Source organism: Podarcis filfolensis (genome assembly GCF_964270895.1).
Source record: "Podarcis filfolensis genome assembly, chromosome: 17".
NCBI lineage: Eukaryota > Metazoa > Chordata > Lepidosauria > Squamata > Lacertidae > Podarcis > Podarcis filfolensis.
In genome coordinates this window covers 33,665,004-33,691,154 of record NC_139621.1, presented here as the reverse complement: position 1 = coordinate 33,691,154, position 26,151 = coordinate 33,665,004, and the positions used below count along the sequence as shown (strand labels likewise).

The following is a 26,151-nucleotide window of genomic DNA, read 5'->3' as shown; positions in this document are numbered from 1 at the left end:
AGGAATTACCAACGTTTCTATGTACGTTGTCAATGGTCCATTGTATCAGAGGGGACCTACTTTGAAGGCCTGTAAAGTATGTATGTTTGAATATTTCTCACTGTCCGATTTCTGTGACCATTCACTGAACTTTCCGGTCACACCTTGTATTTAAAAAACAGGTTCAAAATTGCTCTGTGGATGGGAAGAGATAACCTGTGAGATCGCATGAATTAGCTGTTCAGTGCTGTCCAGAGGAGCTTTTGCTGCAAACTTACAGAACAGTCCCCACAAAAAAACTCAAAACTAGAGGATGAAACAGCACATACAGACTGAACGTAGTGAGGTGGCTTCCAAACCGATAAGGATAATTACAAAGAAAGTCAAATGTAGGCAGTCTTGTGTCTTACCAGCAATATCACAGAGCTCAGCATCTGAGGCATTTGCTAGTGCTTCCTCCAGTTCTGGCTCCAGAGTTACGCTTTCCAAAACAGGATCTATAGCTTTCTGCTTGGGGACCCAAATTTTTCCTGTAAATACAAAAAGGGCCATCAGCCTCGTGGCAATTACTTTAACGACAGGGATTTAAGTTTCCTCGCCACAAACCCTTAGTAAACAGAATATGTAGCACCAAGAACAACAGCTACTGTGTCCCAACCCAAAGGTTAAAATTTGATCCTACTGACACGGATGCATGTATCTTTTGATTAAGCAAAAGTACATAAAACGACAGGATATATAATCAGTGGATAGCAAAGGGTAGCAAGCAGTGCAGTATTTTCAGAGGGTGCTGTGGTCTAAGCCACTGAGCCTCTTGGGCTTGCTGATCAGAAGGTCGGTGGTTCGAATCCCCATGACAGGGTGAGCTCTTGTTGCTCTGTCCCAGCTCCTGCCAACCTAGCAGTTCGAAAGCACACCAGTGCAAGTAGATAAATAAGTACCGCTGTGGCAGGAAGGTAAATGGCATTTCCGTGTGCTCTGACTTCCATTACCGTGTCCCGTTGCACCAGAAGCTGTTTAGTCATGCTGGCCACATGACCCAAAAAGCTGTCTGTGGACAAACGCTGGCTCCCTTGGCCTGAAAGCGAAATGAGCGCCCCAACCCCATAGTTGCCTTTGACTGGACTTAACCATCCAGGGGTCCTTTACCTTTTATCTATTTTCAGAGTAGCAGGTCTACTCTGGAAACACCCTCCTCGCATTCAGCCCCATTATCCGAAAATACCTTTCCCCAAGGCTGAAGCGGAAAAGTCGGCCGTGCATGACTGGCTGCCCACCTCCTAGGCATTAAGGAACCTCTCTTACCTTCTGGAGCAGTTTTGTGCTGAAAAATCTGTAAGCTGAACAAACTCACGAACTTTATGTGGTGCTTTAAAAAATAAAGGGGCTCAACGCCGCGAGGAGGCAAAGTCTGACAGCTGTGCCAGCATTGGATTTGCTGGTATGCACATCTCTGGTTTCAGTTGCAAAGCTGAGAAGGAGCCAGGCTCATCCCCCAGGGATGTCTCAAGACATTTTGGTGCCTGAGGCAACGGACACGACGGCGCTCCCTGGCTCCTGACCATTTCCTGTACAGAGCCTGTTATGTACTGAGTTGAATAGGATCCAAACTGCAGCAGTCTGATTGGTCCTAGAACAATAGGATTCAGAATGCAGCAGTCAGATTGGTCCTAGAACAATGCAGCAATATGATTGGTTGGCAGGAACCACCCAATCATGCTCCAGATAGAAGTGAATCCACAACCTGATTGGCTTACAGTAGAATTCCGGAATTAGCCAATCATGTGCAGCCCATTGTGTAAATAATGTATATAAAGCAGATACCTTGAGGGGACTTTCATTCATTCCTCCTCACCACTATGAGCTGAATAAAGAGCATGAAATCACTTTGCGACTCTGAGTATATTTCACTGGCGACGAGGGTGGGATCCCGCTGAGCTGACTGCCACACACAGCACCGCAGCACCGCCACCTGCCGCACCGCTGCCTCGCACCGTGTATCCAGGCTTCAGCTCCGGGACACAAGGAACTCAGAATGGCAACCGACAGCAGCTTCTCGCCGTTCAACCCAGCATCTGGAGACTGGGAAGCGTATGCCTCCCGTTTCACCTTCCTCCTAGAAGCCAAAGGGGTCACCGATGAAGAAGACGCCAAGAAGAGGGCGATATTCTTCAGCGTCTGCGGAGAGGAGACGTTTGAAATCGCCCGGGCTCTCCTTGCACCCGAAGACGTCGCTACTGTTCCATACAAAACAATAATGGAACAGCTGAAGGGGCACTTTTCGCCACAGCCCTCTGTGGTGGCTCGTCGAAATGCCTTCTATGCAAAGCGGCAAGCCCCTGGGGAAACCATAACTGGGTTTGTGACCTCTCTCCGCCAAGCTGCCCGGTTCTGCAACTTCTCAGAGCTGGAGAACATGCTTCGTGACCGCCTCGTCGGTGGCCTGAAGGATGAGAAGCTGCAACGACGCCTCTACGCTAAGAAGGACCTAACGTTCCAGGTCGCTCTGGAGGAGGCCCTGGCAACGGAAGCTGCCGAGAGGTCGACGCAAGAGGCACGGCCGAGCCAGCCGTCCCAACCGAGGGTCCACCACGAAGACCTCACCGACGACTCAGGATCCAACAGGGAGGAGGTGCACCGAGTACAGCAGCGCACTCAAGCAGCCCACATACCACAGCTGCCTCGACGAGAAGCAGGGAACTGCGCAAGCTGTGGAGACAGTCACGAGAGGAGGACCTGCCGTTTCCGCAACGCAGAGTGCAGGCAGTGCAGAAAATTGGGACACATCGCCCGGGTGTGTCGAGCTCGGCCCACCTGACGCCAGGCATCAGATGACCAATCCAAGAGCCCCAGGTCCCAGGGCCCAACACACCAAGGCAACTCGACGGAGCTCACGGACTTCCAGGTATACCAGGTATACTAGTATATGACTAGGCTGACAGCTGAATCTTACTTCAAAACTGGCAGCAGGCTCTTCCACCAGAGAGCAGGCTAGCTTATGGGGCGCAAGGCAGGCTAGTTAAGGGGGCTTTTGTTGTGTGAAGGCCGGCAGGGCAGGTCCTGGCACTGCCGCCCAACCACCTTCATCTGCCAAATAATCTGAGCACATCGCTCAGCCTTTCTCTCCCTGCTCACCCCACAAGCGAGGGACACTTTGTGTTTCGTCTGATCTTCACTCAAACTCCAGAACCTTGGTTTTATCCTGTTCCCGTTTTGCTTATTATGTTTTTTAAAAATTTATTTAATCATTTTTTCCAATACAAACAGCAACCACAAAAACACATACAACAAAAACCACAATAACACAATTTAACAATTCAGATTTGAGTACTGATATACCGATAACTACACCTTTTTAACAATATTTCCCCACTTCTCCTCCCCCGACTTCCCACCACTTTCCGCCTTATCGCTTAAGTATTCCTTCCAGATTTCTTCATATTCATCCATTCTTAATTTGCGTCGATATGCAATTCGTTCGTATGTAACTAGTCTGTCCATATTGTCAATCCACGTGCTCAATGGGATCTTTTTGCGGCTCTTCCAATTCATCAAAACAAGTTTTTTTGCTTCTAATATGGCACGGTACATCCATTTTTTTTTTACCCCTTTTAATCTCCGATGTTTCCGGTATATAATTTAGAATTAAATTCAAATCCCCTAAATAACAATTTCTTTTCATTACTCTTGATATGTATATCCTTACCTCGCACCAAAATGGTCTTATTTTTGCTTATTATGTTAACAGCCCATGCCTTTTCTCACCTCACTTTCAAAACTTTAAACCTCCTACACTCGTACAAAGTATCTGAAACTGGGGACAACTAAATCCCAATTAACTCATTTGGAAAAAAGAAAGAAAGAGATGTTTGATAACAACTCCAATTTAATGTTAAAGAAAGTGGGTTAGCTAATACAGTGGTACCTCAGTTTTCGAACATAATCCATTCCGGAAGAGTATTTGTTCCGAAATGTTCAAAAACCAAGGCGCAAAGGGCGTTCTGCAAATTTAATAGAGAAAATTGAGAAAGATAACATATACACTCAGCGGAAGCCGTTCGACTTCCAAGGCATGTTTGAAAATGGAAGCATTTACTTTTGGGTTTATGGCATTCGAGTTCTGAAATGTTCGTCAACAGAGGCGTTCAAAAACCGAGGTACCACTGTACTGTTTAGTAGGGCTTTTAGTAGCAACGATGGCACTCTGATATCAGATAGATAGGAGATATGTAATCTTGTATATCTATTTTATTTATAAAATAATTGTACACTGCAATTTTGTTTTTTTAAAAAAAACGAACAATATGATTTTAAAAATGACAAACCAATTATTAAAAAATTAAAAGGTCAGCAGCTGACTTTTACAAAGGATGTTTTTCTTAATTGTCTGCATAAGCCTGGCAGCACAGAATAGTTTTCAGCAAATGTTTGAAAGTTCGTTCAGAAGGCGCCTGCTTAATCTCTATCGGAAGAGCATTCCACAAGAGGGGGCCCATTATACCGAAGGCTCGGTTTCCTACTTATGTCAAATGAGTCTCACCAGCTCTGGGTGCAACCAGTGACCTCCTACAGATGTCCTTTCAGCAAAATCTTCAAAGTAAACACACACAAACACACACACAGGAGCAGGGTCAAAGGGCTGAAAATAGTATAGAACAATCAACGACTACCACATTTTTTTTGCTCTATAAGACTCACTTTTTCCCTCCTAGAAAGTAAGGGGAAATGTATGTGCGTCTTATGGAGCGAATGCAGGCTGCGCAGCTATCCCAGATATTTCACTGTGCAGCGATCCCTCTTGCTGTTCTGGCTTCTGGGATTCAGAATTTTTTTTTCTTGTTTTCCTCCTCCAAAAATTAGGTGTGTCTTGTGGTCTGGTGCGTCTTATAGAGCGAAAAATACAGTATATTGTAAGGAAAAATACATAGATTACAAGGTGGTGTTGGTTAGAGGGGAAAAGTTTATCTATTTTTAATACCTGTTTAGTTATTTTTCCACTAAAAGGGGGGGGGAGAAGTTCAATAAACGTTCTATAAAAGCTGGATTTTGAAAGATTCACACCAAAATTTGTAATAGTGAAAACACGAGCAGCTTGAAGAAAGAAAAAAAAAGAGGCACTTTTAAAGAAAACAATCTGGGAGACGCCTGTAAATGAGATAGCATACTCTTTGCTCCAGGCATGGAATGTGACACTGGGGCTATTTTTGTCCTTGCTGCCCCTGCGACGCAGAATGGAGAAGAGAACAAAGACCACGCTATCCCGAAAGCCGCTCGAAGGTTGAGCGTGGCTAAATTTAGGCCTCACAAAAGAACCAACTGCTCCCTGGTTGCCTCTCAAGCAGAAAATAAATTTTGAAATCCTTTATGGTACTGCCCACTCTGGACACTTTAGATTTTTAAAAGCATATACTGAAGAAGAGAAAGGGTGGACTTTGACAGAGGCAAAGATCTGCATGCTCACAAACATCAGGGTGCAGAGAACATCAAATAGGAATTTTGACTTAAAATGTAACTTGGGGGGGGGGAAATGCCACCAGTATAATCACTCCCCTCCACTCCCTGGTCTCTTATTGATCTTAGATATATTGCTAAGAAAATTTCCAAAGACTGATTTTGTGGTTTTGTGTTGTTCAGAGTGTCTCTCCCCCCCTTTTCTTTTGATATGTGTACTCCTGTTGTTTCATTGGTTATCGGATTTCCAACGTTTACCTGGGTTTAGTGTTCCCAAGCGGCAGGTGACAGGCTGGCTGGGCTTCCAAGGGGAAATGGAGGAGGGGAGGAGGGATTATGGAGTGGGTATGAAATTGAGGAAAGTATGCTGGGTTTACAGTAACGTTCAATGTGTGTCACTTTATATTCGAAAATAAAAGTGCTGATGGGACCAACAATGTGTGTTTGGCAACCACATACAGTGGTACCTCGGGTTACAGACACTTCAGGTTACATATGCTTCAGGTTACAGACTCCGCTAACCCAGAAATAGTGCTTCAGGTTAAGAACTTTGCTTCAGGATGAGAACAGAAATTGTGCAGCAGCGACGCAGCGGGAGGCCCCATTAGCTAAAGTGGTACCTCAGGTTAAGAACAGTTTCACGTTAAGAACGGGCCTCTGGAACGAATTAAGTTCTTAACCCGAGGTACTACTGTAACGGAAGAGTTGCCTTTCTGGATCAAAACAAAAGCCCACCTAGTCCAGAGTTCAGGGAAGCTTGAAATATGGAATTTTGCTACCATGCATGTCTAATTAAAACATAAGAGCATTGCTGGATCAGACACAAGTTCCATTGTCTCCACCATCCCATTTACCACAATAGCCAAGGAGATGCCCTTGCGTGAAGGCAGCTGTGCCTTCCCTGGACTCAGCCGTAACATGGACGTGTAATTCAGCTTATCCTGGCTACTTAACATTTATGGGATGCTGCCTTTTCACAGGAGTAGGGACTCCGATTAAAGAAAAAAAAAAGGTAAAGGACCCCTGGATGGTTAAGTCCAGTCAAAGGCAACTATGGGGTGTGGCGCTCATCTCGCTTTCAGGCCGAGGGAGGTGGCGTTTGTCCACAGACAGATTTCCAGGTCATGTGGCCAGTGTGACTAAACTGCTTCTGGCACAACGTGACAGAAACCAGAGCACACGGAAACGCCGTTTCCCTTCCCACCGCAGCAGTACCTATTTATCTACTTGCACTGGCGTGCTTTTGAACTGCTAGGTTGGCAGGAGCTGGGACAGAGCAACGGGAGCTCACCCTGTCGCTTGGATTCGAACCACCGACCTTCTGATCGGCAAGCCCAAGAGGCTCTGTGGTTTAGACCACAGCGCCACCTGCACCCCCATGACTCCGACTACTGTGGGCCCATGTACATTTTATAATCCCTTCCTAGCAGCAGCGATCTGCAGCAAGTGCAGCAAGTGACTGGCCAATTGTTTGTGAAGTGGAAATGCCAGTGGTGGCGTTGCCAGCGATGTGCCAAACAGGGCAAGGCCCTTTGAAATGCAACTCGCCCCACACAGACCAACACCGTAGGGAAGGGCTTTTGACAGTCTCCACATGGAGAGAACAACATCTAAATCAGCCCTCTGCCTCATGGCTTTCTCTCTCTCTCTCGCCGAGTGCAAGCAGAAGAATGGCTACATCCAGTGCTTTTTTTCTAAAAAAATGTTCAGAGGTACTCTCATTTTCCTAGTCATATTGAAATACTGCCCCTCAATGAGGCCAAACTTAGATTCACAAAAAGTTTAGGGGTATGCGTACCCCTGCGTACCCCCAGAAAAAAGCACTGGCTACATTCAAATGAAGGAAAGCTACTGCATATCAACCTAAGCAAGTTGTGCTTCCTTTTTCTGGTTATTTGGCTATAACTTTTAATAGAATACAGATAATTGAACAAACTTTGTTGCGTTACATTCTCCATTAAATTATCTTCCCATTGATATATAATTTTATGGTATTACTCCAAAAAGAAAGTGTGTTATGAGCCATCAAACCTCGGAAATACATTTCCCCCAAAAGGTTTCCACAGTTTTGGCCGCTAGTGGATATAATCTTGGAGACGGGTTATGAATTTTCTGCATTCCTAAACCCAATACGAACGTCAATCTACATGCATCTCTCATGACACAGTGGCCTAAAACACACTTACGATTTAATGTGAGTGAGCAGCATGTGAGCAAGTCAAGAGTCTGGCTTGTCGTGCCGTTAGTGGCAACCAAGGTTTGTCCGTGGCTTAGCACTCGGGGTTTATTGGGTGGAAAGAAACCAGAAGCCAACATCTGGATAACATGGCATGCTGCACTCTGCTATATTTTGTCCACAGTATGGCAGGAGCAGGGGAGGAGCGCTGCGAGAACTTTTGAGTAGTGTGTCCCAGCAGGCTGCACACTCACATTAAACCATGGTTTGCTTTAAGAACTATGGTTTAATGTGATGTGCGAACCAGGCCAAGTCAGTGGGAAGTTGGCCTGAGCAACCATTACTGAAATGAATGGTATATGAAATAGGAGACTTAACCTTCAACATCACCTCGATTCATTCAGTGGGGCTAACTGAAAATCCAGAGAATACATACCCAAAACTTGAGAAACACCCGGGCATAGTTATTTGACTGTCTCATACCTCTTTTTTCCCCTGTAAAAGGAACCAGATCTTCTCGGTCTTTAATCTCATTTGCCTGCTTCTCCAGATGGGCGAGTAGGTCATCTCTTTTAAAGGGGCCAGTGGGTGTTTTCTTCGTTTGATCTCTCTGTCTCATTCCTGCAGGCAACAATGCATTCTAGATTTCGGAGAAGGGGAGGGAAAACGCATCATCACCATCACTTTTCAGCCCATATTCTTAAATATAAGATACCACTGAAACACCACACACTGACTGTGCCCATCTGACTGTATCCACAGTGTGTAGGGAAGATGACCAGGTAAGTTCTTTTTAAAGAGGTAAGTGGAATCTGCAACAAAATGTCACAGCGTGGAGTGATCCTCTCCAGGGTTCCAAACAGCCAGCCATTACCCTTTTCCAGAACATATCATTCCATTTCCCCCCATCTTTACTGGTTTTGCATCTCCCACCATGAATGCCAGGCAGTTTCAGCCAGGGAGCCACACCATGGCTCCCAAAAACATAAAAATAAATGTCTGTGAGTAAATCTGTTGCCACTGTTCTGACCTCTCAGTACAGAGGAACTGGAATAAATGTCTGCGTGGCAAATACACTTCTTTGCACCTGCTGACTGGAACAGGGGGAGCTGGTGGCAGGTTTACTTGTTAGGAAGCAAGTGGTTGGCATGATGCCAACACACTTCCCCTTAGATTTCACAAGGGGAAGACTTCTAAGATCTCACACTGAGGGAAGGCTCCTGGAACATCCCTGAAGGAGCCTAGTCCTCACAGGACTTCTAGCTACATTGCATTGAGAACAGAAAACTTATTGGATAAGACATGATGTTGTATAAACATTTGGTTCTTTTTACTGCTGTTTCTCTTTTTTCTCGTTACTTTCAAACCCTTCTTTGCCTTTTTTGACGTGACGAATCTTTTTTCCCCTCTTTTTTTTACTTTGTGCTTAACTTTGTTATACTTACCTTTGTTGTACGATTGTATTTTAAAACATTAAAGATTTATTTTTTAAAAAAAGAGAGAGAAGTAGCTTGAAAAATAAAACAAATCCACAATTCATTCCCCTCTCTGGCTGGGATTCAATTAATCGGTCCTGTCAGCCAGGGGGGCCTGGCATCGCGTTGACGTCATATGCACATAATGCGCAATCTGGGGGTCGGCGGTGGGGAATGGGAAGCTTGGAAGGTGATGCTCCACGCATCCTGCCCCCTGCCCGGCACGCCAACAGGGAGGGCGTATTTTGTTAGAATTCCTGCTCCATGATTGCAGTCATGGAATTTTTGTCTATCACATGACGGTATATGTTTTGACTCCACAGAGTGGGAAGCGACGGAAACAGGATGCTTGTGTTACTGTGTTCCGTGAAGCGGGACTATTGTCCTTTGCTCTTTTTCTCTTTGCTGTCTGATGCTAGAGAGAGAGGGAGCCATGTTGCAGTGCTCCGTGTGTGTTTGTATGTAAATAAAGTAGATTAGCCAAAATGCTGAGTTGCTGAGGTCTGTCACGCAACTGCGAAAACTCTGCGGATCCCTAAGTGTGCCAATGTCTGTTGGCATCATTCGCTGTGATGTCCGGGCTGAAGCTTTTGAAGCTCCCGAACGATCGACCAGGAAGGGGAGAACATGCCAGTCGGGCATGTGTCTCTGCCAGGGTCCTATTTGAGTGTAGGCTGAGCTCCTGACATGTTTGCAGGTGGAAGGCTGATCCGTTTGGGGGGCCCTCAATATTGGAGGCGTTCAGCCGCCTGCCCACAGATATTGGGCTGAAGCCCCTTCTGCCCCCTATAGACGGCGCTCCTGCTGTCAGCTTCTGCAATGGGGCTCTGTCCCCCCTCTCATTCTGTCAGGTCCCCCAAACACTGGCTTGGGGGTGGGTGCAAGAACTCTCTGAAAAGTGTGTGAGAGGGAGGATCGTTCCATCTCACAAGCCAAAACGCTTACATCGATGGAATGCTGAATTCCACCCACTGTGCATAATTTTGGGTTATCCCATCACGAATGTAGGAGGTCTACATTTCAACCCTACCCAAGAAATGGCCGTCTCTGGCACAAAAACTGCTAGTTCCTCTTCACAAATTTGGCTTCCGTGCGCGGCGAAAACAGCATGGAGACAATGGACATTTTTGTGGTATTTACATATTGGCAAATATTCTTACTGTACGTGGGGAAGGCGGAGAGTGGAAACACGCAAAAGTAGCAACAGACTCCCTCTACCCAAAGAAAACAGCACACCTTTGCAGCTTAGTATGAAAGGTGTCTCTAAGAGAGAGTTTAGCACATGGGTAGGCAAACTAAGGCCCGGGGGCTGGATCCAGCCCAATCGCCTTCTAAATCCGGCCTGCAGACTGTCCGTGAATCAGCCTGTTTTTATATGAGTGGAATATGTCCTTTTATTTACAATGCATCTCTGGGTTATTTGTGGTGTTTTTACATGAATAGAATGTGTCCTTTTATGTAAAATGCATCTCTGGGTTATTTGTGGGGCCTGTCTGGTGTTTTTACATAAGTAGAATGTGTGCTTTTATTTAAAATGCATCTCTGGGTTATTTGTGGGACACAGAAATTCGTTCATTTTTCCCCTTCAAAATATAGTCTGGCCCCCCACAAGGTCCGAGGGACAGTGGACCGGCCCCCTGCTGAAAAAGTTTGCTGACCTCTGGTTTAGCACAATACAAAAGAACCTTAGAGCTCCTCCAGATGTTCTTTTTCTTGTGCATTTCTGATGTTTTGTGCCAACAATGGCATTGTGCCAGTTATATGCGATCCCCCTTTCAATACTGTCTGCACCTCCAAATGTTTCGGAGTCGACATACAACTTTGCCGTGAAGCTTCCTGCCTAAATCTTGCAACTTTTTAATAGCACAAACATTTCAGGTTTTTTGTGTGCTGTGCCTCTCCAGACGGCAATGACGTAGTCACATTGGGGAAGCATCACAGAACAAACTACAGCCATACCTTGGTTGTTGAACGCTTCGGTACTCGTCTGTTTCGGCTCCTGAACGCAGCAAACCCGGAAGTGAGTGTTCCGGTTTGCGAAAGTTTTTTGGAAGCCAAACGTCCGAAGCGGCTCATGCAGCCAATCAGAAGCCACACCTTGATTGTTGAACAGTTTCGGAAGTCGAAAGGACTTCTGGAACAGATTCTGTTCAACAGCCAAGGTACGACTGTACTGTACTTCCAATCTTCTCCTCGCAGGTGTACTGGAGGGGAAGAGGGAAAGGGGAGGCCAAGGCTCATTCACGTAACATTTAAACCATGTCTCAGTTTCCCAGTAGCGACAGCAGATCATCAAAAGGAATTAAAGCAGCATCTTTTTAATCAGGAGTGACCGCCAAAGAAAAATCTAAACAAGATTCTATGACTCTATGATCTGATCCAAGGGGGCAATTATAGTATTCCTGACACCACCAAACAGAGCGCGGCGCCGACATTTGCAGGCAAGAGTCTGCTTCAAATTAAGCAGACAGCGAAGGTGTAAGATTCCAAAATAGACTGTGTATCAAACGTGGCTCACGTCCAAGGAGAGTCGGGAGGAAAACAGGGCGAAGGAAAGCCCAAGCAGATCCAAAGATGGTCTACCACTGCAAAGAGTAGCAGAAGGGTCCCCTATTTATTTATATTTCATTGCTTAGGATGCCCGACTGAAATATACTCAGAGTCGCAAAGTGATTTCATGCTCTTTATTCAGCTCATAGCGGTGAGGAGGAATGAACGAATGTCCCCTCAAAGTATCTGCTTTATATACATTATTTACACAATGGGCTGCACATGATTGGCTAATTCCGGAATTCTACTGTAAGCCAATCAGGTTGTGGATTCACTTCTATCTGGAGCATGATTGGGTGGTTCCTGCCAACCAATCATACTGCTGTATTGTTCTAGGACCAATCAGACTGCTGCCTTTTGGATCCTATTGTTCTAGGACCAATCAGACTGCTGCAGTTTGGATCCTATTCAACTCAGTACATAACACTGACGTAGATGTTTTCACACAATTCAAGAAGTATCACATGACCTGTTCTTTAAAATCACTTACATCAGGGTCTAGGTCCACCAGTTCATCCTCTAACATCTTGATCTCTTCTTCTGTCAGTGCTCCAAGGATCTGATCTTCATCCAGATCTCGGTATTTCTCTAGTTCTTTTCGGTACGACATCCTGGAGAATTCTTGCTCTCAAGAGCTTCTCTCTAATATACAAGCTGTATGTTTCTAATAGAGAGAGTACAAAATATGAGATGGAATTTAAACATTGTGCTACCATGTTCGTTCTATGACTGCAAGCCTTGAGTGGCCAATGGAACCATCTTACACACACACACACACACACACCCTGTCCCGAATTGTTCTAGTGGTTCTCCTGACCCCCTTCCTCAGAGCCAATTTGGGGGGAAGTGTGGGGAGAGAAGGACTCGTTGCATTGACTCCCGCTAGCATAACTATTTAGCTGAATCCGGCCCATTTTTGGTTTCGCAGTTGCCAGAGCTCAACTCTACTAAAGAATTGAATCAACAATAGATGGATGAACTTACAGTTATTAGTCCTGCGCTGCAATTTTCAGTAGAGTTTGTTGTCGTTTGGCAATTTGTGGGGGAGGCAAAGATACCCCCAATGACTCTGGGATGGATGGGCAAAGTTTCCTGAAATTTAGGGGTGGGGATGACTTTCTGTGCACTTAAATGAGAGTCTGAGAGTCTCCGTTGCTTTTCAGCTGCATCACACATCCTGGAATGCCCACAGAAATTATGTCCTACAGTGTGGATTGCATGGGTACTCAAGGAAAACATGGTGTTGTTGGTAAGCCACAGGACTACAACACGTTTTTAAGTGCAGAGAAACAGGGGAACCCTCACACCCACCTTGTAAAATTCTTTTTGTGCAGGTATTTTATTTTCAGTATAAACAGGACTCTGTTTTTGCACCTATCCACACACACCACTTTTAATTGTTCTCCAAGAGATGGAGGGGAGGAAAAAGGGAAACCGGGATATTCTGGGATCAAATAAAACCCTGGGATGGCTTCTGTGACTCTGGGGTTGCGGCGCTCATCTCGCTTTATTGGCCGAGGAAGCCGGCATACAGCTTCCGGGTCATGTGGCCAGCATGACTGAGCCGCTTCTGGCGAAACCAGAGCAGCGCACGGAAACGCCGTTTACCTTCCCGCCGGAGCGGTACCTATTTATCTACTTGCACTTTGACGTGCTTTCGAACTGCTAGGTTGGCAGGAGCTGGGACCGAGCAACGGGAGCTCACCCCGTCGCGGGGATTCGAACCGCTAACCTTCTGACTGGCAAGCCCTAGGCTCTGTGGTTTAACCCACACCACCACCTGCATCCCATTAAAGGCCATAGATTGCTTCAATTAGCCAAAGGCCTGGGAGAAGAGAAATGTTTTTGCCTGGTGCTTAAAGATCTGTAATTAAGGTGCAAAGCAAGCCTCTCTAGCAGTGCAGGATCAACATATAAGCTAAACAAGCTATAGCTTAGGGCCCCACTCTCTTGGGGGCCCCAAAAAAGTTTAAAGGAATAAAACCTGGATGTACATTTCCAAAATACTGTAGAAGATAAAAAACAAATATAATAAGACCAACCTAAAGCAACAGTGTTTTGTGTTGTGTAGGCTCCTATTTGTTCTGTGCAAATGGCTTTAGATACCTATTAGGTCCATAAATTACTATATAGCGTATATTCAACACAAAAAACGGTGACAGTTTGTTGTTGACAAAGGACAGCTGGCCATATAAAGGGCCCCATTACCTTCAGCAGCTTAGGGCCTCATCAAACCTAAATCCAGCCCTGCTCTCTAGGGACAATATTGCACAAGTGGAAAGCCAGTGACGGAAAGGCCTGGTCTCATGTTGCTACTCTCTATATCTCTTGCACAGGAGGCACATGAAGAAGCCATCTAAACTCAATTGGTGGTATTCAATTAAGTCATGGGTAGGCAAGCTAAGGCCCAGGGGCCGGATCCAGCCCAATTGCCTTCTAAATCCGGCTTGCGGACGGTCTGGGAATCAGCGTGTTTTTACTTGAGTAGAATGTGTGCTTTTATTTAAAATGCATCTCTGGGTTATTTGTGGGGCATAGGAATTCATTTCCCCCCCTCCAAAATATAGTCTGGCCCCCCCCACGAGGTCTGAGGGGCAGTGAACAAGCCCATGGCTGAAAAAGGTTGCTGACCCTTGAATTAAGTGTTCTTCAGAGTAGACCCATCGAAATAAATTAACATGACTAAGGTCGGTCCAGTAATTTCAAAAGGTCTAACTGGAGTAAAAATGAGCTTAATAAACGGATCAGGACCGCAATACCTCAGGGACCGCCTCTTTCCATATGAACCTAACAGGACCCTGAGATCATCTTCTGAGACCCTCCATGTGCCTTTTCCTTTAGAGGTCTGAAGGGTGGCAACACGAGAAGGGGCCTTCTCTGCAGTGGCCCCCCGCCTGTGGAATGCTCTCCCCAGGGAAGTTCGCTTGGCGCCTTCATTATACACTTTTAGACACCAGGCAAAAATGTTCCTTTTAAGACACAAGAGCTACCCACCCTGGAAGAGTGGCAGATGAAGGTGATGGATTATATGGAATTGGCGGAAATGACTGGCAGAATCCGTGACCTGGGAGAAGAGTTGGTGGAAGAAGACTGGAAGAAATTTAAAGATTATCTTCAGAAACACTGTAAAATTAATGAAGGTTAAAATGATGTTGGACTGAAAATAAGTGGCTTCAGCAACAAAATTAATAAGAATATGCAAAAATGAATTGATAAATGGATGAAAATACAGAGTTATAATATGTTAAGATTTAGAGTTAAGATAAATGAAAGAGGGTAAGGATTTGCTGACTTGATTATTTAAATGGGAATACAAAAAGGGGAGGTGAGAGGAGGCCAAGGAAATAAGATAACGAGTTAGGGTTACAAAAATGGATTTGTTTTTATTTTCTTTTTCTTACTTTATGTATTTTTCTACGTTTCTTTTATTGTATTTCTTTCTTTTTATATGATTGTTTAAATTTATGTCTTTGTAAAACTCCAATAAATATCTTTAAAAAAACAAAACAAAAATGTTCCTTTTAAACCAGGCCTTTGGTTGATCCGATTTACATCCTATGCCATTTTAAAATGTGTTTTTTTTGGGGGGGAGGGGGCTATTGGGTTGTTGTTTCTATTTTTTAGGTATTTTGTGGTTTTATATCTTGATTATATTCTGTGAACCACCCTGAGACCCCTGGGTATAGGGCAGTATATAAATTCAAAATATAATAATAAATAAATAAATAATAATAATACCACCCAATGTCATCATCACTAATCTAACTTAGCACTCATCTATCACTTGAGCGCTTGGTTGTACTGCTGAATTGTTCACATTCTTAAACATTCATTTATTCAAAACGTTTCTATCCTGCTTCTAAACCAGACGGAAGGGGGACACAATACTGCCAAAAATGCCAAGAATTTTTTATTATCTGTTTTCAAAGACATTAATGCAGAATCCAAAGAATTAATAACATTTACACTGGTTGCAACCAGGCTGAATATTTTGCAACAGGGAAAAGCTACCGCTGACCTAAGTTTAGACCCCCTGGTATAAAATATTATTGGAAACACTTCGGAAAAGTTAATTCCAATTCATTTCTTTAACGGTCAATCAAAACCAAACATCTTCCTTAGCATGGCATGACTTAATTTTTTTATATGCAGATAAAAGTGACTCTGTAAGAGGCAGGGTAGATAAAAATCAATGATTTTTAAAAAAATATATCAAAAAATCAATTTTTTTGAATTTAAATCAGGTGGTTTTTTTTTAATTTAAATCAGATTTTTAAAATAAAATGCTTTTGGAGGAAAAATCTTTCCAAAGATAGTTTTGTATTTCAGTTACATTATAGTCCAAAGGCTATTCATCAGGAAACAAGGATTTGTTTTAAGTTTTCCATGTGTGCTAAAATTCAGCATAAGGATTTGCTTTTTAAAAAAAAAAATCGCTTAAGCACATTAGTTAACAAACATATGCTATAATGTTATTGTTTAAGTTCAATAAATTGTTTAAATTGTTATGAAATTGTTTAAATTGTTATTTTTCTCCTTCCAATAAAGTACAGCAGAAAAGTTGTCCAAATATAAACAGTTAACTTATTAAACCGCACAATAATTTCAATATATTTCTAATAGTATAACCAAATCAGCAATGTTTTATATAACCGTGAAAACTCCTCTGAAAAGTTATTATTCCGAAAATGAAACTTTCATCTGGTTGTAAATATTAAGATGATACCAGCAAGAATGAGTCTTTCTGTAAAAAGAAGAAGATTTAAATCAAGTCTTACTGACTAGTGATTTAAATCAAGGCTTACTGACTAGTGATTTAAATCAAGGCTTACTGACTAGTGATTTAAATTGATTTGATTTAAATCAAACCTACCCTGGCTGCATCAGCCCAGCTTGTTCCTCCCTCTGCTTTTCAACATCGTGATCTATCACTACATCACGATGTTTGCCTGCTGATACGTCGTAATGTTGAAAGCTGGTATCACCCAGCCTTAATCCTAAACCTCTGCTGCCTTGCAGGATATCTTCAGGAGAAGAAAAGGCTAATTTGGAATGGAGCCCCTACGATGGTTGAATGGCGCCTTGAAGGCCTCCTTCCAGCAACTCCTGCAGCCAAGCTGGTGCCAAACGTACTGTTCTGCTTTCTTTTGGACCACATCAGCGAGGCTGAGACGGAGGTCTTGTAATCTAGGCAGCCCAGGATCTCCAGACACACTGCCCCAGGCTTGCGCCCCAGGAAGGTCTTAGTTGACCAAGACGCCTTATATGTAGAAATGTAACACTCCATTGATTGAGGGCAGAAGCTTTCGAGCTTAAATGAGAAGAAAAGAAAAGCATCCCAACAAATCCAAAAGGGCTGCTTTTAAACTGCCAGAATGCATGAAAAAAGAAAAGAAAAAAGTCCTTCTACTACTCAATTGTCCAAACCCCAGCATTGCCATTCCATAATGCTGTGTAGCAGTTTGATTTACAGGGCACTACACCGGCACATAAGTTCACCAAAAACAAGTCGTAAGTTACAGAGCAATGATTTTTAAATGGGGCAAATATCTCATAAATCATCTGAGTCGCAGCTGTTTCAAATGCTTTCCCCCTTTCTCCCGGCTGGAACAAAACTGTACGACAAGCCAAAGAAAGGCTGAGACAAATAATGGCTTTGGAGAGAGCAGGAGGTGATTTGCCCAGAATAAAATAATAATAATAATAATAATAATAATAATAATAATAATAATAATAATAATAATTTATTATTTATACCCCGCCCATCTGGCTGAGTCTCCCCAGCCACTCTGGGCGGCTCCCAATCGAGTGTTAAAAACAATACAGCATTAAATATTAAAAACTTCCCTAAACAGGGCTGCCTTCAGATGTCTTTTAAAGATAAGATAGCTGCTTATTTCCTTGACATCTGATGGGAGGGTGCTCCACAGAGTGGGTGCCACCACCGAGAAGGCCCTCTGTCTGGTTCCCTGTAACCTCACTTCTTGCAATGAGGGAACCGCCAGAAGACCCTCGGCGCTGGATCTCAGTGTCTGGGCTGAACGATGGGGGTGGAGACGCTCCTTCAGGTATACAGGACCGAGGCCGAACTACAGACACTGCTGTTCCTTGGGCACACACATGCAGTTATTTTGCCCCACCATTATCTCTGCGATCAAAGAGGTTTGGTAAGATTTTAAACCCTGCCAAGACCTGATTGCCAGATGAGCACACACATCAATGGTAACAATTGCGCCAAACCATTGTTCTGCATGTTCCAGTAACCTCCTATCAGGGCTACTGTAATGTGCTTTATATAGGGCTACTCTTGAAGATGGTTCTAGGCCAGGACTTTGTGAGCCTTGGCCAAAACAACCTCAATCTCCACCATCAGAATAGGTAGATAGGAAAGCTAGAAAACCATTTCACAACTTTTCTGCCAATACCTGAATGGACCATCAATGGGCCGCAGACCAGTTTGAAAATCTCTGCTCCAGGAAGCTCAGTGTTATCCTAAAAGGATCTTTTGTCTCTTACCCTGAACACCTTTCCATATTATTATTTATTAATAGATGAAGGGAACCAACCAACCAGGGGGAAGGGGAAGCTTAAGTCTTGCCTGAAGCAAAAGAGAAAAGAAAACAAACTCTATAGTATCACCCACCCACACAAGCAGGGATGGGGCAACCTGTAGCTTTCCAGATATTGCTGGGCTCCCAGCAGCATGGCTGGTACTCAAGGGGCTGGTGGGAGTTGTCGTCTAGCAACAATTGCGTGTCGAGTTCCCCAAGCCACCCTCAAATAAAACACAATTCAGACAGAATTTTTGTTTAAGGATTTTGGCATAATTTTTTGGCCACAACTTTCTTGATTACAGAATGTGAGTGGTTGCTTAGGCATTGGTTCGCGGCTATCTGTTCCCACCTAGAGGTAGGAACAGAACTGACATCTGCAAGCCTGCGAAAGTGAGTAAGGGAAAACATTTTGGGGAGACAATAGAGCTGGGCGCCAGGCCCTCACCTCTCCCCAAATGCTCCCAGGGGCTCTTGCTTGGCCCTAGCCCCTGGACAGGGGTTCGGACAAGAGCATGGCAAGCCCCTGGATTCCTTTAACGGAATACCCTTGCAGCAGCAGCATTGGAGGGGCAGCCAACCATATCCCCTCCACCAACCAAATTTAACCAATGCCTAACCGCAACCTGGGACACAGGTGGCGCTGTGGGTTAAACCACAGAGCCTAGGGCTTGCCGATCAGAAGATCGGCAGTTCGAATCCCCGCGACAGGATGAGCTCCCGTTGCTCAGTCCCTGCTCCTGCCAACCTAGCAGTTCGAAAGCACGTCAAAGTGCAAGTAGATAAATAGGTACCGCTCCAGCAGGAAGGTAAACGGCGTTTCCGTGCGCTGCTCTGGTTCGCCAGAAGCGGCTTAGTCATGCTGGCCACATGTACGCCGGCTCCCTCGGCCAGGAAAGCAAGATGAGCGCCGCAACCCCAGAGTCGGCCACGACTGGACCTAATGGTCAGGCATCCCTTTACCTATTGCAAAAGTAACAAATTGGGCTGTTTTCTTCTGGTCAGCTGGCAGCTCTGGTTGTTACTGTCAACGAACAGGAGCACATCTGAGAAAACTGGCAACACTGGCCTGCCAACCATTTCACTGCGTAACATTCCCTCTTGCAGCATGGCAACCCACCCACTTCATGACTCACTGTCTTAGGTTATTGGGGAGTGAATAAATTTTTAAAAAAGGCAAAGAGAAACTGTCTCCAATCCTGGCATAAAGAACAGGAGGTTCTTCTCTTCCTGGGTCAGGAAAAATAAGATGAAAGTCCATCAAACAGCACAGTTTCCAAAACCAAGGATTCGCTGCCGCATCCAGAGGCGGTCAAAGCAACACATTTAACAGTACCAATGTAGCTGTATGGGCCCCAAGATGTGTACCTCACATGCGTCACAAAGCCACATGGTTTCTGGGCACAACTAGCCTACTGTGCATAAACAAGATTTTAAAGTCTGAAACATGCTTCAAGACAAGTTGCTGGAAACATACAATTCAGCATGGTCCGTTGCTCATTTTGGGATGCCAAGCAGTTACAGAGATCCCCTCTCCCAAGTTCTCAAGCACGTTGCTACTGTGCATTAACAGACTATTATTGGCCAGCTTATTGTCAGGACGCTGAGATTTATTTAGAAGCGTCCCTTCTACACACACACACACACACACAGAGAGAGAGAGAGAGAGAGAAAGAAACTTTGCACTGAGTTGGGCAGAGGCACCAAAAGGGTTGCCAACAACTTTCCTCCTGGCCCTGCTTGCTTGTCTCTTGCAATGCCCAAAGCTTTTAAGGTGGCAAGGTCCACCACCCATGCGCCCCACTTATCTCCCTGTCAGAAGAGGAATTGGGGAGGGGGAAAGAGAGTCACCTGCCTAGCTCTTTGGCACCAGCTTGCTTCCTGAAGAGGTCCAGGAGGAGTTTGGATAAAATGTCCGAAAGGAGACCATTCCAGACCCTCCAAGTGTCTCTATTTTCCAGAGACAGTCCCAGATTTACAGAATCTGATTTGATCCCAGAATGTCCCTATTTTCATCGGAGAAATGTCGGAAGGTATGGGGTTTCGCAACCCTGGGACCAAGGAGATAAGAAACTATACTGGCTGGGGCAACCTAGTAAGATGGGCAGGCAATTAATAATAATAATAATAATAATAATAACAATAATAATAATAATGATGATGTTTGACATTCTAGTAAGTTTTTATATGTGCCGTAAGCTGTCCAGAGTGGCTGGGGAAAGCCTGCCAGATGGGCAGACATAAATAAAATTAATAATAATAATAATAATAATAATAATAATAATAATTGAACAGGACGTTCCTATTTTTACCGGAGAAACGTTGGAGGGTGGTGTCATTCCAGGGTCCCACTTTCAGGCAGGCTCCCTCCGGGTGCGCGTCTCGCCCTGCCACTTTCCAGCCAAACCTAGCCTAGCCTGGTCTTGCCATGGCCACACACGCGTCAGGGGCCCCACTGCTTTCGCACGAGCCAAGGGGCTCCCGAATTCGACGCGCTGGGGGGCGTCGCCTCCTCCCTCCCTCCCTCCCTCCCTCCACGCAACAGCGGCAGGGAGGGAGGACGACGACTCGGCTATTTATAGGCGCTCTGCTGCTGCGCCCGGCCGGTCTCCGGTGGTGACCGCGGGATGTTTTGGCCACATATGGCTTGGCGGGCTGCCGCCGGGTTTCTCGGACATAGGTGGGGTTCGGGGGGGTGTCCCAAGCCGGAGGGCCCCCCCCAGGCCTCCCCACACCCCGCCCCGCCCGCTTCTGTACCTGCTGCCGCCTCCCAGGCCGTGGCCCTGCCGAGCGGTGCGCCAGGAAGACGCGCGCCGACTGCCGCCGAGACGCGCGCCGGGGACAGGCGCGCTCGTAAAGTTGCGCAGGAAAGGAGAGCCGGGGGGGGGGGGGCTCCTCCCGCCGCCTCTGTCAGTCATGCGGCCCAGAGGATGGCGGAAGGGGAAGGCCGCCCACCCCCACCGGCTGGCTGGCAGGCAGGCAGGATCCACCGAGGAAAGAAGGGTGGATCTTCTTCCCAGCCACCGGGGGTGGGAAGAGGCAAGGAGAGACTGGAGAGGGCGATTCCACTGTGGATCGCTGGCGGGGAGGCGAGATCCGCGGCTTATACCTGGGAGCATGGGCGTAGCTAGGGTTGGGGGGGGGGAGCGGCAAGACACCCACCTGTCGTCATCCTCTGCCTGGCTCTGTCTAGCAGATTCGGAATGAAATATCTCCACAAGTAGTTGTTTTAAATGTTCTTTTGACTCCAAAGGCGCAGAAGAATCTGTCCAAACCACTCTCCGATTTCTACTTTTAGTTATGCGTTTTTATTTATTTATTTGCTTGATTTAGATTTGCCCCCCCCACCTGTCATCATCTGCCCAGCAGATTCGGAATGAAATATCTCCGCAAGTTATTTTAAATGTTCTTTTGACTCCAACGGCGCAGAAAAATCTGTCCAAACCACTCTACGATTTCTGCTTTTAGTTAAATGCTTTGATTTATTTGCTTGATTTAGATTTGCCCCCCCCCGCCTACGCCCATGCCTGAGGAGCTCCTAGGGGCCGATGTCCCTTTGCCCCCCCCATAAATTATTTGAGGGAGCCATCCCCTCCCCCAAGTTGATGGACATTAGCATTCAAACAGTGCGTGTGTTGGAAATTGCAGAGTTTAGAAAAGATGAGAGACAAAGTGCGAGACTGGTTACACTATGCTCAGATTAAAGAAGTGTTTAAAAACGACAAAAAGTTAGGATTCCAAGTGGAAAAGTCAAAGTTAGAAACTGAACTGTTAGAACCTAAGACTAAGGTACTTTCAAGAATGTATAACTTGCTGCTGAAATGGAACACACATGACGAAATGGTAAAATCAACAATGATAAAATGGGCGCAGGATATTGGGTATAATATTATGTTTGAAGATTGGGAAAGGTTGTGGACCTCTGGGCTGAACTTCACTGCATGTAATGCGTTGAAGGAAAATGTGATGAAAATGATGTATAGATGGTACATGACCCCTGTCAAACTGGCTAAAATATACCATTCGTCTGATAGCAAATGTTGGAAGTGTAAGGAAAATGAAGGAACATTTTTTCACCTCTGGTGGACCTGCCCTAGAGTGAAGGCCTTTTGGGAGAAAATATATAATGAATTAAAAAAGGTGTTTAAATACACCTTTACTAAGAAAGCAGAGGCCTTTCTCCTGGGTATTGTCGGCCAGAGTGTGTTAAAAGAGGACAGAACATTCTTTTTGTACGCAACAACAGCAGCAAGAATATTAATTGCCAAGAATTGGAAAACTCAGGAGCTACCCACTGTGGAAGAATGGCAGATGCAACTGATGGACTATATGCAACTAGCCGAGATGACCGGCAGAATTCGAGACCAGGGAGAAGAAAGGATGGAAGAAGACTGGAGGAAATTTAAGACTTATTTACAAAAATATTGTAATCTGGCTGAGTGCTGAATAGGATGCCAGTGCAGACAATTGTCTACCATTAAAATAGATTTAAAGTCGAATTATATGTCAAACCAAATTAAGATTATTAATTAAGATGAGTTAAATGATAATTTGCTTGAAAATAATTTAATAATGATGTAAGTGTATGCGGGAGGTGTGGGGGAGTCCCATGTAACAATTGAAAGATGTTAAATGGACAACGATAAGTGCTTATTTGATATATGTTTTATTTGAAAACTTTAATAAATATATTATAAAAAAAAAAAACAAACAGTGCGTGTGTGCTGCGTCATGTGCTTAATTACGCGGGGATTACCTGCCCCACCCCCAAATGTGTTCTTTAACTTGGCACCCCTGCTGGGGAGGGTATACCCACCCATCGAAGCAACAAATCGCCCCGGGTGCAACAGACCTCTGTCTCTCTCTTCCCCGCCACTTTAAGGTGTGCACAGAATGGCAACCGCGTGGTCGAGCCTATCTATGCCGCAAATCGTAAGTGTGCAAAGGGGCGTTTAGAAAAACCGGGAGAAACGCACGTGGTTCCCGGAAGACAATAAAAACACCGAAGTGCCTATTTAACTCCTTGAAGGAAAAAAACAAACAGCCGCGGAGTTTGTCGTTATCCGTGTAACCTCTAGGGGCGCCATTTCCCCCCCTTTTTCCTTTCTGCTCCTGCGGCTTTTAACTACAGTTGAATAAAATACAATAAAGGGCTTCTGTAAAAGTGCAATCTGTTAGAACAACTCTTGTCGTTTGCAGACTGTCAGCACTTAGTCCCGATCTGCCACCCACCAAAACTTCACCAATTTTAATCAACTATTTGTTCTTCCTTACATCTGAGGTGTTGTTGATCCCATTGATCTGAGTGTATATATTTTTACTGGAAAAGGAAAATTATCAGTGAAGGCATGATTTTTAATCTGCAAATGAGTTATGTTTAATATCTGGTGGAAATATATAAGACTCTTTGTGGTGCAGTTGATCCCAGGTTTAGATTCATTTATTTTTTCAACAGAGGGTTAAAGAAGTTTTGATAGTTACATTATATTCCTAACATAGGGGAGCGGGTGCTGCTGTGGTCTAAACCACAGAGCCTAGGGCTTGCTGATCGGAAGGTAGGCGGTTCGAATCCCTGTGATGGAGTGAGCTCCTGTTGCTCTGTCCCAGCTCCTGCCAACCTAGCAATTCAAAAGCACACCAGTGCAAGTAGATAAATAGATACCGCTGTGGTGGGAAGGTAAACGGCGTTTCCATGCGCTCTGGTTTCCATCACGGTGTCCCGTTGCGCCAGTAGTGGTTTAGCCATGCTGGCCACATGACCTGGAAAGCAGTCTGTGGACAAACACCAGCTTCCTTAGTCTCATTAGACTTGAACGTCCAGGGGTCCTTTACCTTTTTTTAAACCTTATTCTTAACATACCCTCCAATGAATTATTTTCTCTAATCTCCCATCTTGTCTTCACAATCAGCCTATAATGTAAACTAAGTTGAGAGCAATTGGCCTATGGTTACCTAGTGAGCTTCATGATTGAGCAGGGATTGAAGATGGGTTCCTCCCAGATCTCATCGACTTTACCACACGGATTCTCAAGAACAAAAATTAAAAAGCAAGCCGTGTCTAATATTTGCAACTGTTATTTAAATGCTACCTGCTTTGCTTGCTCCATGCAATTAAAATGTTAGAATTTCCAGAAAGATTATGATCACACTCTTCTTCTCCTTCTCCATCTCCTTCTCCTTCTCCTTTTCTTCTTCTCTGGTGATCACTCGTAGCTGAGTAAGATTGTCTTCCAATTAACAACACCATCTAATAATAAATCAGGTTTTAAAATCCTGAGTCCTAGTGTGATCTTCCCAGAGCATCCCTGTGATCCACCATTGGCTCCAGGCAGAGGACAACTGACCTTTCGAGAGACGAAGAGATGAGGCAATAAGGGATGACTATGACAGGAACGCAGGAAACGGAATCTGAAGCAGAAAATTGCTCTCACCGTATTACTAACGCAGCTAATTTGAGGACATCCTGGCACAATCAAATTCACACAGAGAGACATGCAGGAAAGGGATAGAAAACTGAGGAAGATCTGGTTGTTTGCGGGAAGACTTCCTGGGGCTCTCTGCGTGTGAGAGAGAGAAATGGACCCACAGGTCTTGTGAGGGGCCAGACCTGATGATTAAGGCTTTGGTATTTTATAGTGCCCCAAACTCCATCCTGGCACTGGTGGAGGAAGGGGGGGTGTTGAGTGCGGCATGCCCCGGGTGTCAACCCTGGCGGGGTGACATCACCACCCCACCCTCCTGGGACACTCGCCGCGGGTGACACCCCCTGAACCGTGAGCCGTGGGCAGCTAACCCCACCCCTGGGTGCACAGCATGTGTGCCGCTCTGGGTGCTGGAGCAGCTAGCTCAGCTTCTGGACACTGGTCATCGAGAGAGAAGGATCCTTAGAGCGACAGAAACATGAGGCACATGATCCAGGATTTTTTACTGGCTATGGTGACTGGGGCTAGTGGGCTAGTGGGAGTCCAACAACATCTGGAGAGCCACAGGTTCCCTAGCTCTGCTATCACTGGTGGGGGAGACAGCATGGGTGGTCAAGGTGCTTAATCCAGACATGTATCTATGCTTCTTGTGCATGCAGGCTTTTCACAGCATCCACACAGCATTGCTGGAATCAAAATGCCAGCCACTATCCTTCCCCCACCCCCAGCCATATACTGTATTTTTCACTCTATAAGACACACCAGACCACAAGACACACCTAGTTTTTGGAGGAGGGAAACAAGAAAAAAAATATTCTGAATCTCAGAAGCCAAAACAGCAAGAGGGATCGCTGTGCAGTGAAAGCAGCAATCCCTCTTGCTGTTCTGGCTTCTGGGATAGCTGCGCAGCCTGCATTCGCTCCATAAGACGCACACACATTTCCCCTTACCTTTTAGGAGGGAAAAAGTGAGTCTTATAGAGCAAAAAAACAGTAATCCAGATTTACATTTTGGTTGGGAAATCCGAAAAGTTACCGAAAACTGTGTCACCTGCCAATGATCAGTTTGCAATATTCAGCCCCCACCTGGAAGAACCCCGAGACTGAGAGGTAGCAGAATCAACATGCTCATTATTAACAAAGGGCCGTCTGCATTGGCATTAGGATGTGGTTTAGGTATGTGGCTGTGAGAAAGTGTTTGCTTAGGAAGTGGCAACCACCTACTCAGTTAGAAAGGTGGGGCTGCAAAGGATTTCAGAGAAGTAAGAAGATATGATCTTCTGTTAGCCGAGGATTACCCACAACTATTCATGCACTTAGTTCACTCCCTGTGCTGTTATTTAGCTTAGGGGTTATCCCCACTGTTTTTTCCCCTCGGCACTAAAACCCGCTTTTCAGCAATAATGCAAAAAGCATTTCTAAATCAATTACATGCCACTGTGCTGTGTAACGTGCACTTGTAATTTCAAGGTTTTAGGGTTATCTCATTTCCCCCTGTCTCTTAACTCCTCCTCTGTGCCACTTCCATCCTCCACCAGGTCCCTGCAT

The 26,151-nt window shown here is 45.1% G+C and overlaps 1 protein-coding gene across 6 annotated transcripts in view; it reads right to left on the bottom strand.

Moving 5' to 3' along the window:
- The window catches only part of TMOD1 (tropomodulin 1), a 37,509-nt gene extending 16,260 nt beyond the window's left edge, over positions 1-21,249 (bottom strand). For 3 of the 6 annotated variants that reach the window (XM_083593818.1, XM_083593819.1, XM_083593815.1), the window contains exons 1-4: positions 20,940-21,249; positions 12,122-12,295; positions 8,090-8,246; positions 390-509 (exon numbers count right to left, since the gene is read on the bottom strand). In XM_083593818.1, coding sequence (XP_083449944.1) covers positions 390-509; positions 8,090-8,246; positions 12,122-12,241 — 397 coding nt within the window. In that variant the 5' untranslated portion in view covers positions 12,242-12,295; positions 20,940-21,249. Of the gene's footprint in view, positions 1-389; positions 510-8,089; positions 8,247-12,121; positions 12,296-16,504; positions 16,527-20,494; positions 20,703-20,939 lie in introns of those variants that run through there. The other 3 variants (XM_083593820.1, XM_083593816.1, XM_083593817.1) reach the window with 2 other exon arrangements.
- Between the last annotated feature and the right edge of the window lie 4,902 nt (positions 21,250-26,151).